The sequence below is a fragment of the Columba livia genome, chromosome 12 (assembly GCF_036013475.1).
Source record: "Columba livia isolate bColLiv1 breed racing homer chromosome 12, bColLiv1.pat.W.v2, whole genome shotgun sequence".
Classification (NCBI taxonomy): domain Eukaryota; kingdom Metazoa; phylum Chordata; class Aves; order Columbiformes; family Columbidae; genus Columba; species Columba livia.
The window spans coordinates 3233264-3246838 of NC_088613.1; the positions used below are offsets into that span (position 1 = coordinate 3233264).

Sequence of the window (13575 nt, forward strand, 5' to 3'; positions counted from 1 at the left end):
TGCATGACACTGTACCGGTCTAGGGTTTCCAGATGGTGATCTGGCCAGCTCTAACCACAGCTCCAGCATCGCGCTGGTCCAATACTGCCCTAGTCCCACCAGGATAGCTCCACACACATCTGCACAGCATCAGTCTGTGCTGGATAAGGAAAAGGTCTCCATGCACTACAGCTCCTGGTACTGTGCAATATAGCATGTGACAAAAGGGCTCAGATCCAACCATTAACCTTTGGGTGTCTCTGAGCGGGCTCTCCACCTCTTACAAAGCCTTTGAGGTTCATTTAAGGGGGGCAGAGCTACACACAAAGGGAGGTCCAGACTCCCCTTCATTCCCTGCTTCTTTGGGAGACAGCTAAACTGAAGGATGCATTGTATTTATTTAAATTGTCCCATGACTCTATTTTCTTCAACAAGCTCATTCCCAAGAGCCTCATGATGCTGCCATCCTGGCACCTGCCCAGTCATAAACGGAAAAGTAAATCCAATACTTTCTCAGTCACACAAACCTTGCTGAAGCTAATGGCTGTTTGCTGAATAAAGAAGTAGTGAAATGATATAAAAGCCTTGAAATTTAGTCTTTTTTTTTTTTCTCTGTCTTATGCCAGTAGCTCCTGTGATACTTCACAGTCAGACAGTGATACAAACGAGGGGAGTGTTAGTCATCCACATGCAGGTCAGAGAGCTGGGAGCAGAACCAGCCCCTTAAGTCAAGTTGGGCTTCTCCCTTCATTTACCCCATCTGCCTCAGTAACGTGAAGGTCACTGATGTGTGCAGACCTAAAGCCCTGGGGCCCTGGCAGGATTAGCTCATATTTGAGAACCGCTGCACAAAAGCAGAACATTGTTTATCAATGCAGGCTGTAAAAATTGCTGATAGTATATAGATTCACGGCCAGTTTAACTATGAAGAGATGAAATTCTGTCTGGTCCTCAAAAACCGGAGGCAACACAGAATCCACAGTGAAGATTGTTTTTAGTCAGGATCAGCTTGAACATGGAGGCAGTGAAAATAATTTTTGAAAACAAAGATTCACACCTTTCCAAAACCATCTCAGTACCTTTCTTGTGCATTTATGAGCAGCTTGTTGTTTCATTTATAAGCCCATTTACCTCAGAAAGCAAATTAGTACATCAGCCCCAGGTGACAAACATTATTTACGTGGGTGAATAGCTTACAATCATACAGAAACATCTGAATAGTTCCAGAGTGAATGTACAATTAACCCAAAGGCATTTCTCTTCATGCTCTCCACCTGTTGCAGCTTAGTGATAAATGCATGTACCATGAGAAATCCAGAGAAACATGGTTCCCCAACAGCACCTTGTGTTCTAGAAGGAAGGTCCCAGTTGCTGGAGCTCGCAGTGGGATCACACAGGCTGGATCACTGCAGGGCTACCTCATGTTTGGGGCTCCCACTGAGGCTCATCTGGGGACAACATGGGCTGGGTTAAACTAGCAACTTCCAATGGCCTCTCTAAACCTGGAACGTCCAAAGTACACTTTTTAATAAGCTCATGATTTTTTTTTTTCCTAATGATTCGCATTGATTACACAGATTCGGAATTTTGGTTCCACGAAGTAGGAAAAAAAGCCCCATTGTTCTCACAAGAAAGCATGGGCTTATTAGATGTTTCAAACAGTTCCAGCGTAACATGCTGAATAAATTTGGATCTGTTCTCAAGCTGCTGGAAAATAATGAATTCTTCCATCCTAATGTTCCCTTACCAACACTAGAAACCTGAATTCATATTCCATCAGAAGTCAGGAATAAAAATAAGTCAGGTGGCGCACCAACTTCACAATCTATAGATCTCAGCACTTCTGCCTTACCACATAAAAGAAAAATATCAACATGAATGATGAGAAAAAAGCTACCTGTGAAAACTTGCTTGAGTATCAGTGATGTTACATACGTAGGAAACAAGGATGGCAGAGAAAGGAACAGGGTAAGACTCAGGTGTGCTGACAGAGTCAGTGGAAGTCTGCACAAATCCTGCTGTAGTGCACCCTGAGGTCACATCCTTGCTTTGCATGTGTATAAAGACCTGGAAAAGCCAGACCCAGCAGACACAAACTTACCTCATGGTGTACAGGAGGGTGCCATTGTCCACCAGACGCAGCAGCTTGTTGGGTGTTGTCATGTTATGGGCGACAGACTTCTTCCCATTGTGGAAGAAGGTATCAGGAGTCCAGATCTTACTGGCCAGCAGGTTGTTGAGGGGAAGTATTTTCATGGGACCATCAAACTTCAGCCTTTCATCTCTCCAGGATTGCCGGAAAAAGACATCAATAGTGTATTCCTTTGTGGAGAAAGGAGAGAAAAATAAGTCTTGTTGGACTCAGCTTTTTATTGCAAACAAGAGATTATATATTTAGTCACTGAGTATACCGTGTTATGGCACACCTTGGTTGACATGAAGTATGGTGCAAAAAGAAGCAGGGATTAATGGCAGTGGAGAAATCTGTGGAGGATAGAGGGCACTTACCACATTTTGTGTAATGACTCACATGTGACACCAAACCCAGTGTTTCTGACCACTGCAGACAAGCTGCAATGCAGCCACCAGCAGCCAGTCCTGGGGTAGCCCTGCTGCACCAGCACCTTTATCCAGATGTTTCAGGAGAGGGCATCATTGTGTGCAGCTACACAGGAATTTTAAAAGGCCAAACTAAAGTTCCAGGAGAGGGAATTTAGCCAGGGTGCTGGTAATTATAGCTCTGCTCATAAAAAATACAAAGAAATAAAGTTTCACAACATTGTCTTAATGCTATTTTCTTCCCAAGGCCACCTCTAGAAAAGCTTTGAATCAAGGACCTCACAAACTTGCATTACAAGATCCTGCTGTGACTTTCTTTTCTTTTTCATCTTTTTCCTTTTTTTTCTTTTGCCATTTCTTTGGTGGTTTTTTTTTTTTGTTTGTTTGTTTGCTTGTTGGTTTTGTTTTTTCTTTTTCTTCCAGCTAGTGTAGAAATCCATTTGCTAAGCCAAATTCTAGCTGGGGGGGATATCAGAAGTTATCTACAAGTCATCTCTTTGAAACCCTGTAACCAAGGTGAGCTTCTCTCTTGGTGTGTGCAGCCTCAGAAACCACTTGACCACGCAGCAAAGGCGCTATGGCTTCACAGTCACCCCAAAGCAAAACTAAATCCATCTGCCCAGTGCCTGGCATAAGGAACTGCTCTTTCCCATGACCTGAGATACCCCATTGTCCTCTGAGGGTCCATGTCACTTGAGGGAAAGTCTTCAGCCCATCAGCATGAGTTGCACCGCTGTTCACCTCTACAACATGCACCTCCTCTTGCTCATGAAGGATCTCATTAGCTCACAAGGCTTTCAGAGAGAGATGAGGGCTTCGGAAAATCTGTCTGTGCCAGCTGTTCTTCCAGTGCCATTGCAGATTCATAGTCTTTACTTATGGGTTCCTGGAGGCTGCAGGACCAACTAAACTTATCATTGTGAGTGATTTCTTTCCTGCAGCTCTTCTAAGCCGTGTTTAAAAGCTGCTGCACATCAGTTTCCTACAGGTCACAGAAATTCCTACAGGTTTTGCAGCAGATGGCAATTGAATGAAAGCATCTTGGTGAAGAAATTATTGCTGCTCCCTGGCCACAGAGTCACTCGTGCTCACAAATTAAGTTTCTGGAGGTTGGCTAGGGCAAGGAAAGAGAAGATCCTACATTCCCACAGGTTCTGCCCTGTACAAGGTATTCTGCCCCTTCATGGAGTTGATCTTCACTTTGTGGTTTTAAGCTCAGTAAAGAAAGAAAACCAAAGGAATGAGCCTGTGTGCAGTCCCAGGAAGTAGGTTTGGGAAAAGTCCTTATCAGGAGAAGAGCTGTGTTATTCAGACTCCCTGTTCATATTAAAAATAAACAAACAAAACCAACAGCAACAACAACATCAAACTGAGAAAAAGCAACCCCCTGAAAAACAGAACAAAAAAAAAACAACAAAGAAAGAAGGAAAACTTCTCTAACAACTTCCCAGGCCCTGTTTTCCTTCTTTTATGCCAAGGAATCATTCCCAAAGAGAAATCATGTTTAGATTCTTCCCCTGTTTTCTGTATTTCTTTCCATGACAGCATCATTCCCAAGTCACCCCTTCTGAGGACCACGCTTAGTTCTACATTACGCTCTTCCCCGCCTTACAGAAGTGACTGAAAAGATCAAGACTGAGTCTGTTTCCAGAGTTCATCCACCAAAGCAGTTTGTTGTTTTTTTCAGTTTCCTGGGGACTGAGGCAAAGCTGCAAGAGCTCACAACCAAAGACTCAGGCATATGTCAGGTCCTATCAGGCTCTACTTTCCAAACCAAACTGAAAGACAGATCACAAGTCCCTTGGAGCATCTCAAGGAAGAGGTTTACACATCCTCCTCCACGCTTCATAACCAGCTGCTCTTTTCCGCTGTCCACAGCAGCTTTACCTGCTTCTCCTTCATCACCATAATTACAGTCTCTGTCTGCATCAAGATGCGCAGGAGCATCTTTCCATCATGATGAGTAATGGCTGTGGGAGGGATGGGAGCGAGATCACCAGGCAGATGTGAGCAGGGAAGGAGGGACTTCCCCACTCCTGAGATGAAAGGAACCCCCGCAGAAGACCAGGCTCTCCCCACGCTTCCTGGGGAGATGAGGTTTCTCTCCCTCACGTTTCTGAGTGCATTTAGCACCAGAACAGCATACTAAAACACATTCGCTATGCATTTGTAAAATACATGGAACTAAAGAATATGAAGGGGAAATAATTTATTATTCTTTAACTGTGTCCCTAATTCTAAATTCATTTTGTCAAATCACATTGCAGAGAATACCTTCCTCTTTTCAATACCTCATACTTCTTCTTCACAGTTCATTATACACACTCCTTTAATCAAATATGCTCCACCTTGGAAGTAATTATCAGATACTCCCCAAGGGCTAAGATTGCTGAATATATTATGGGTCTCTACTGTGGTAGGAAAGCAAGCGAGACAGAAAGAGAACTCAGACGAGATTAATGCTCCTGGCTATGCGGACATCAAGTTAACTTCTAGCCCTGGAGGGAGCGATCTTCCCAAAACAACATGGGGTTGCTTGACAGGGTTAGCACCTCAAGGAAAAACTGAGATTTTATTCTCCCTCATCTCCTCCACTTGTTGGCACATGGCTGTTGGTGGGGCAGATGAAGAGATGTTTGTGGCCACATGAGCACAGAAAATTAAACCTTCCCAGCTCTGGAGGGGCTGTGAGAGTTGTGGGACACTGCTCCTGCCTGAGTTGGCTGGTGAGAGCAAGGCCTGCTCCCTCTCCCAAAGTGGGCTCCCTCAAAGGCCAGGACTCCCCGCCGTTGTCCTGGGCTATGCCAGCACAGGTCACCTCTGGGACTGGGTGCACAGAAGGGCCTCACTCCTGAATACGCAACTGTCCTCATGTGGCACCATTGAAACATTAAGCAACTGTCAACAGCCAACTCTTCTCTGGGTGCATGTGTAACATGAGCTACAAGAAATGCTGTTGAGAAAGCTCACTATTAATTATGCTCCACAGTCCTTTTTTAATTAGAAGACTAACTGTTGTGGGAATACAAGCCTAAATTCAGACCTCAGGCCTTTTCATTAATAATTTTCCCTGAACATGTCAAAATGCTGTAATCAGTTCACTCTTCTTCTTTTTTCTCTTTTGCCTCCCTTCTAGTTCAAGCCACAAGGACAGTTTGATGGTGAACTGTTCTCTTCTGGTGCTGCCACCAAAACAGGCCAGATCCTGGCATCCTCCCCTCTTCCCAGGGAGCACTCTCCTTTAACACAGTCAGGTCAAGGGAAGTTGGCTGCAGTGAAGGTGTTTGTCAAGGCATGTAACGGGTGGAGGATGCTACGTACAGGTCTTGGTCCCATGGGCAGACCTCCGCGTTTCATTAGGTTGCACTGCAGGAACGAAAAAGACCCTAAAGCCTGCAGCATGCTTGAGCAGTGCAAAGGCATTGACCCTCCCAGGATGCATTAGCAATTGGTTTCCAAAAGCCCAAGCACACCTGAGAAATAATCCCTGTATATCACCCTCACTGAGCTCCCCTTGGCCTGTGAGATGATGATGATGATGATGAGGCAGTCGTGCCTGGACAGGCAGCTGGGATCCTTGCTCATGTTCTTGTCATTTAGGAAAATCCCATTTTTGCCCAAATTGTCTGTGGATGAGGGTAGGACACATCCACTGTGCCTGCAGGAGAAGTCACCCTCCCAGTGAGGCAACCAGCCAGTAGCACCTACCATATCTGTGTCCGAGACAGGGCCGAAACTTGTCACGTATATGTCTGTCTTGACTTCAGTTACGCTGTCTGGGACAACAACGAAAAAAAAAAGAGAAGGAAACAAGCAATTAGAGAAGTGAATTTGCATGTACAGGGAAGGGTTTGGGTTTTGTTACATGGTGGTTTTTCCTGCCAGGTGCCTCCCTGGTGAGCCCTCAGCAAGCCAGCATCATGCTCTCTGCTGTGCCCTGAACAATGCCTGATTTTATCACTTGTAATTGGGCAAATTAATCTCCGATGTAGCTCTGCTGCTTTCCACACTTACACTGAGGATGAATATGTCCCGCACAGCCAGACAATGCGTATTTACAAAATGCATGCAGCTACACGATACATAACGTGGTACAGAGCCACATTTTCAATACAGAGGTAAGCCCTGATGCTTTGAAACTCGTTTTAATCTGAAATCCCTTTGTGTCTCTCAGCCTGATAAACAGCCTAGCAATGTTCCACCAGTTTTAGGAAACCCTGGGTTTGTTACAGCTTCAGGCTTATCTGTATGTAAAAAGAATCAATATTCTGGTGGCCTTTTACTGCAGCCACATTTGCTTTTCTTAGTGCTTTGCTCCTGATGAGCAGCTGCTTTTGCAAAGCTGCTCCTCACCTGCAGCTCATGCTTCCCTGCATCCCAAGCTGTGCCACCCTCGTGGATGCTGAACAGCATCCTCACTGCCCCAGCAAAACCACAGAGCCCCAGTTTCTGCCCCAAGTGGTAAAGTCCAAGGACAATCTTAATCACATGCCTTCAGGTGAAGATAAACTCAAGTACTTTGCAGAACACAGGCACCAGCAGGTATTATCCATGCCAAACAGCACATACAGCTCTCATTCTTGACTGCATCACTATTTCAGCATGTTTCCTAATTGAAATCTCTGCTGCTGTCCCATTTTGCAGGGAAATCAAGGCACAGTGATTTGCCAGTTTCACGATTCAATGCTCTGTCCAAAGTGTTGTGCTGAAAAAAATGATGGATGAGGTGCCTTGAGTTGAGCTTTATGTTGCCATAAAACCTCATCTCGTCAGGGATATATCATGCTGTTGTGCTCCTTTCGTACAGCATTAGCTGGCTCAGAGATGCTTTCTCAATGAAAGAACCACTTTAGAAACCTGAAGAAGAGTTCACGTTTTATGCGCATAACCCCTTTGTGGCCACTGCAGCAGCTTTGCAAGTAGCCTGGTCAACCCATTGCTCTATTCACTTAAGGAAATCCTTCTGTCCTCTGACAGCTATTTTGCAGTACTATGAAGCTCAGTTTTGCATCAAAGTTTTGTATCCAAAAATAAGATAATCCATTCTGTCATAGTTTTGTCCTTAATGGCTAAAATACACATATACATGTCTTTAGTTACTATGGCTGGAAAGCTTCTGATGCAGCCTGTGGCTGATATTATTGTGCTATATAAGTGACCCTTGGTCTTGTCCAGATGTGATAAAAAGAAGGTTAAAGAGAAATATGTATGCAGTACACTTTCTGAAACACCCAAAATCCAACAAGCTGAACAAAATGAGTTACTTCTGTAAGACCTGAAGTATTCTGTCTTGCTTCAAACAAGTCCCCAGGTGAGATACACAGCAGAGAAGAACATTTAGTGAAGCGAGGCTCTTCCCGCTAACACATGCAGAGAGAGAAAGCTAATCATGTCTTAGAGAAAACACAAACTCTCCCTCCCCTCCCATATCCTCCCTTCTTCGTGTTCAGTTTGACCAAGATAGTAACTTACAGCCAGGTTTATCAGATCAGCACCCGTGGCTGCCCATGGCCAGTGAAGCCAAGTTCCTTGTGAGGTGCGGGATGAATTGTCCCCTCACCCAAGGGGGCAGAGGGACAGGAGTCCGTGAAAGGACCCACACTTTACAACGTGATCCTCAGCATCCCAGCACAAGGGAAGGGATTAAGGAAGTGATGAGGAGATAAAAAGGCAGAACCAGTTTTGGACACCTTTTGATATGATCCTGCTATGTTTACATGTTTATTCTTATTGTGCTGTAACCTGGATGTCACAGAACTTTTTCACCCCTTCAAATCTACTGGCAAATCCAATCAAATATTTGATTTAATAAATGCCATTAATGTATTAATAATTCATTAATATTAATAATTACAGCATGTGTCTGAAGAGGATCCCCCATTTCCAGACTACAGACATACCCTGCCCCAGCCAGGCCATGTGGACTCACCAAATCTGGTGCAAGGCAGCGCCCAGTGCAGGGATGAGCTGGGGGGGGTAGGCTCCATCACTGGCTTATTGGTGTCCCCCAGCACTTATAAAAATGGGCATCCTGCATCTCTCATGGCAAAAGCCAGACTTCACTTACCCTGTTAGTATGTGCGCCTAAAGGCAGGATTTGGCTGGGATCCGGAGGGATTTCTGAAATTAAATCATTGCTGCGCAAGCAAGGATTTCAGCAGAGCTGGGAAATCCAGAGATAAGAAGAACACCAGCAGAACAGAGTGAGCTCCACTCTCTGAGATTTGTTTCCTTCATGGTCTCACAACCCAAGAGCATCTGCACTGCTTGAAGCTGTGCCCGAGCTTGTGGTGAGATGATGAGGTCTTCTCCTCCAGAGAAATCAGGAATTACTCAGCCAGCCTCCCCCCTCCTTGCCCTCACACTTGCCCACCCTGAGCCTGAACAAGAAGAAACTGCATCTATTTTGCATGCAAAAGCAAGCTGAGAGAGGAACATCTCCTGCCTCTGTTCAGAGACACATCAGGGAAATCCTTATCTCCTTCTCAGTCTGCAGACACACTCACACTGAAGCTTGGCTGCCTTGTCCAGTTCTCAGCAGATTTAATAACCGGGGACTGTCCTGTAGGGTGTTAGCCACTTTTCCTAGACCTGTTGCAGAACATTAAACAGCATTTTTCCTTTCCTAGCATCATCCTTCCCTGTGACCCAAGGGGTTTTTTACATGCACAAATTGAGCCTCCAAGCCTGCTCAGGTGGCAGGCGGGTGCTGCCAGTCCTGTTTTATAGTTGGGAAAACAAAAAAGGACAGACTTGGTTCAGGTAGGAAGCTGGAGCGGAGCAAGGACCAGAGCCCAGCCCCAGTGCGCTGAGGAACAGTGTGTCCTGGCGCCCCGCTGCCCAGGAGGGCTCGGGCTGGCTCTTGGCATCTTGACCCTCCGGCCACGTTGCTGAGCCTCACCGTGCCCCAAGCTGCTGCCACCAGCACGCTGGGCAAACCAAAGATGACCCTGAAACAGCCATGAAACTAGAAAAGTAAGAGATTTCAGGTTCAATGTTTGAACATGGGCAGAATTTAGACACCTGAGTGACACATGATGTTCCCAAGCCATTTGTTTAAGGCTAATTCCCTTGTCTGGGGGCTTTTCCCATTTATAGGCTCAGCTTATTTCCAAGCTTCAGCACAACTGTGTCTGTAGAAACATTTGGAGCAGCTATGTGAGCAGGAAAAAGGTGCCACAGGTTAATCAGAGCTGCCCCTTTTTCCCTGCAGTACAAACCCTGTTCCTGCCTGCCAGGCAATGCTGTCTTGCTCCTGCCTGCAGAAATGCCCCACAGCTGGGCAGATCTGCAATACAAACATAAACCAAAAGCTGTAACATCCCTTCCCACAGCGTTACCATGACTCTCCCTACACCTACCTGCTCTTTAAAAGCTACCCTTCTCCAAGAATTCGCTATGCCAGCTCTAGCTGCCTATGCAGGCAATAAACATCCCTATTAGCTCTGTACAGAGGGCCGGATCCTGCTGCCCTGAGCCCCACACCAGCAGGGCCGATTGCTTCTCTTGTGCATGCAGAAGGTGTAAAGCAGCAGTGGCTACCACTGAGATGCTTCAGGGTTTCCATTTCATCCACCCTCCCCTGTCTCCCCTCTTCAAGTCCCTATAGCCCATGTTCCTGGCCCTGGCTCAAGGCAGACGTCCCCCCCATCCCCTTCTCTCTTTTAAGTGCTCGTGACTCCCTGAGCCTGTGAGGAGATAGCTATTATTTACAAAATGACAGCGGGCTATTTTTACTCGGTTCTTGGAAGTGCTAGGAGCAGCAGCAGCAGAGCTGGAATACAAATTACACTGCCTCGCTGCCTCTCCCCTTGCCGGCTGTAGATTGTAGGGCTGCTTCTACATGTGATTACAGGAGGCGGGGGGCACGGGGGGCGGAGGGGGCTCTTATTAAACATCCCGCTGCACTCATCAAGTGCTGTTTATTTAAGAATCTCAGTCATAACATAATTGATTCAGCCAGTTGTGTTACAGCTCTTGAGGTTTGCGGATGTGCTGAACACAGTCACACGTTTCCCAGGCGGGGGTTCCCAGAGGCTATGCCGCAAGCTAGCAAAAAAACATGTGCCTGCATCCAAGAGCTGGAGGCTCCCAAACAATACGCACTATTAAAACAGCAAAGCCACTGCAGCTTTGTGCTGGGGATTCCTGGCTGCTGCACTGACGTCAAGGAGGCTGCACAGCCTTATCTTGGAGATAAGCTGGATGAGGAGGAGATGGGGATCTCCCTGAAGCTGTGCTCTGTGTGGCATCGCTCCAGCTCTGTCCCAGGGCTGTGCTGGGACCTAAGGGACCTTGGAGGTTAAAAACCTGTCTGTACTGGTGTTTCTGTGCGTGATGGCATGGCTGAGTCTCTGAGGAGAACAGTGCTGTTCAGGTTCTTCTGCATCCAGGGGTACAAACCATCAGTCTGCTCCAGGTCACCTTCTGGAGGTAGATGTTTCTGCACTGGGGTCCCTATGAACTGCTCTGGACTCCAGCCAGCCCAGTATCTCATCTCCAAACATGGTTGCAGACTAGAAAGTGCAGTAACAAGCTGATAAAGCCCCTTAACAGGCTCCTAGACTGCAATTGCATTTAGCCTTAGCTCGAGACTTTCTCAGCTTTGTGAGGTTCCCTTAGTCAGTGATCTTCTTCCAAGGACCTCAAATAGACAAAATCCTTTGGGAAGGACTCCCACCAGACTGCATTGAAGGTAGTGTCACCATGCAGAGAGAGCAGATGCTGTGTAGCTCTTTCCCACGTCACATAACCCAAAATGAGCACACTGGATGGGACGGTTATTTACAGTTAATGCAGTGTTCCTGGGAAGGGAAAAACAAGAAGTTGGTCTATACTACCAACTTCTACCTCATGCCTTAAATGTTCATGCCAACAAATAAGCAGCAGGAGTAATTTTGGCAGCTGCATACAGGAGCTTTTTGGGTGTTCCGTTCTTCATTTTCTCAGCTTCTCACTGGGGGATTTAATCTTTCTTCCAATTTTAGCCTCCTCTCAGTAAGAAAAGAGGCGCTGAAGAAGGAAGGGCACATCTCTGAATGGCATGGGGTACCATCTCTGTGACATTGCCCTTGGGCCTGCCACGGCAGTAGTGGGAGAGGACAGGGAGGCACAAGCAGAGGGGCAGGTGCCCGATGGGAGACAGTAACCTCGCCTCTCCCCACAACCTCCCTTGCAAGAGCTGCAGAAATTGAGACATGACGTCTTCTCCATGATCAACCACACACAAGAAAGCCCTGATGCAGCCCTCGCTGCTGCAGGGCCAGCAAGACTCTACCACATAGATCAGAGATGCTTTTCTGGCTTTTTTTTTTGCTAGCGAGAGCAGGAATAGCTACACAGAAGGAAACGTTTCAGTAAATATCACTGCAGTGCTGTTAATGCCTCCTAGGCTTGTCCGGCCCTGCCAGGGGATAAAGCTGACTCCAAGGACAAAGACCGATGGAGCTCCTGCCACACAAAGGCAACAAAGCAGCAGGAGCCATTGCTAATGTCAGGACCACAAACGTCCCTGCTGCACCTGGGATGTATCCTGGGAGCAGAAGCTGTGCATGGGTCAGGGTGGGACGGCTGGAGAATAGAGACAATAAAAAAGAACACCACACAAGAAGGTTCTGGCATTTCCTCCAGCATGTGTGAAAGGAAGAGAAGAGCTAAAGCACAGAGAGACCTAGGCAGTTGGTTTTGACTTAAGGATCTTAGACAACACATAGAGAGGTCACAGTCAGCTTCTTCAAACACCCAGTCGCAAAGTCAAAACACGTATGTGCAGATGTTACTTGGCTGCTTTAGTGCCTCAGCATCTTTGAATATGAAACTACTTGTTCAAAAGCAAAAATCAAGGCTCATATCACAGACATTCACTCGGGTTTGTCAAATTCAGCCTGGGCATCTTTCTCCAAAGTGGACGACAACAGGCACATATGCTTCATAAAATAATAAACCAGAACATACATAGAGTGTCTTGGTCCTGTCAGCAGCCTTCCTTACACAGGAATAAATTGTAACCACCTCCATACATAGAATTATACACAACTGAAACAGTTCAAATCAGTAAGAAGCAAAGATTTTGGTGGCATAATACATGGCCTACAGAAGTCAATGCCGAACAGCAGCGATCATGGCCAAGAGTGTCACCAGGAGGGCTGGCAGCTGGCCCAATCATTCACAGGCCAGATAGAGCAAACAGCGGTGTTAGGTTTAATTCCCTGAACTACCTAAAACACAAACATGTCTCCAGGAAAACTCAATTGGGCAGAAGAATCAAGACACAAGAGAGACACCGTTGGCCCCATTTTGTCTATGGGGTCATGATAATCCCAGAGGTAGGTCAGCCCACCCAGACCTGACATCCTCTGATTGCATCTGCCTCTTTCTAGTGAACGTAGAGGTGAGGCTGACCAGGGTCCTGTGGATGAAGGCTGACCTTAGCCTCGTGCTTCCACCTGAGACAATGTGGTTAAAGATGATGGGACACTCATCTGCTGCGAAGTGGAGCAGGTCAGCCAAGGACTGAGCACTGGGAAATTTGTATTCGGCAGAATAAACTACACAGCTAGGAAAGAAACAATATAAATGTCTGAAACAAATGTCTTATCTCAGCAAAAGCAGGGGTGAGCAAAAGCCTGCAGGGGATTGCCAACGAGACCTTTAGATCAGATCTGTATCTAGCTCTATGTGTCACGAACTATTTGTCTAATGCAGTTTGGCTTGGCTATTTGCTTGCTTACAGAAGCGGTTGCCCCGTCTCACTCGTACAGCTGGAATAACTCTGTGTAACAGATCCAACCCCTCAGTTACACTCCCAGTGACTTCTGCAGAGTTATGGTCAAAAAGGCATCACATTTACACAGGAAACAAAGCTACCCACTGCTCTCCGTGAAAACATCAAACCTGTCCTTCCACCCTGGGGTGCCAGGGCATCTTTTCACAGGGGTTGGCTTATCACCCACTGCTGCGGCTTGAGTCCCCTGGGACTGCCAGAGTTTACTGTACAGGCTGTTCCCGAGAAGCTACTCTGTGAGCTGCAGTGATTAA

The 13575-nt window shown here is 46.5% G+C and overlaps 1 protein-coding gene across 3 annotated transcripts in view; it reads right to left on the reverse strand.

The window, feature by feature from the left end:
* The window catches only part of GABRA3 (gamma-aminobutyric acid type A receptor subunit alpha3), a 70585-nt gene that overhangs the window by 25663 nt on the left and 31347 nt on the right, over positions 1–13575 (reverse strand). For all 3 annotated transcript variants that reach the window (XM_065077456.1, XM_065077455.1, XM_065077457.1), the window contains exons 4-5: positions 6247–6314; positions 2081–2301 (exon numbers count right to left, since the gene is read on the reverse strand). In XM_065077456.1, the coding sequence (XP_064933528.1) occupies positions 2081–2301; positions 6247–6314 (289 nt within the window). The remainder of the gene's footprint in view (positions 1–2080; positions 2302–6246; positions 6315–13575) is intronic.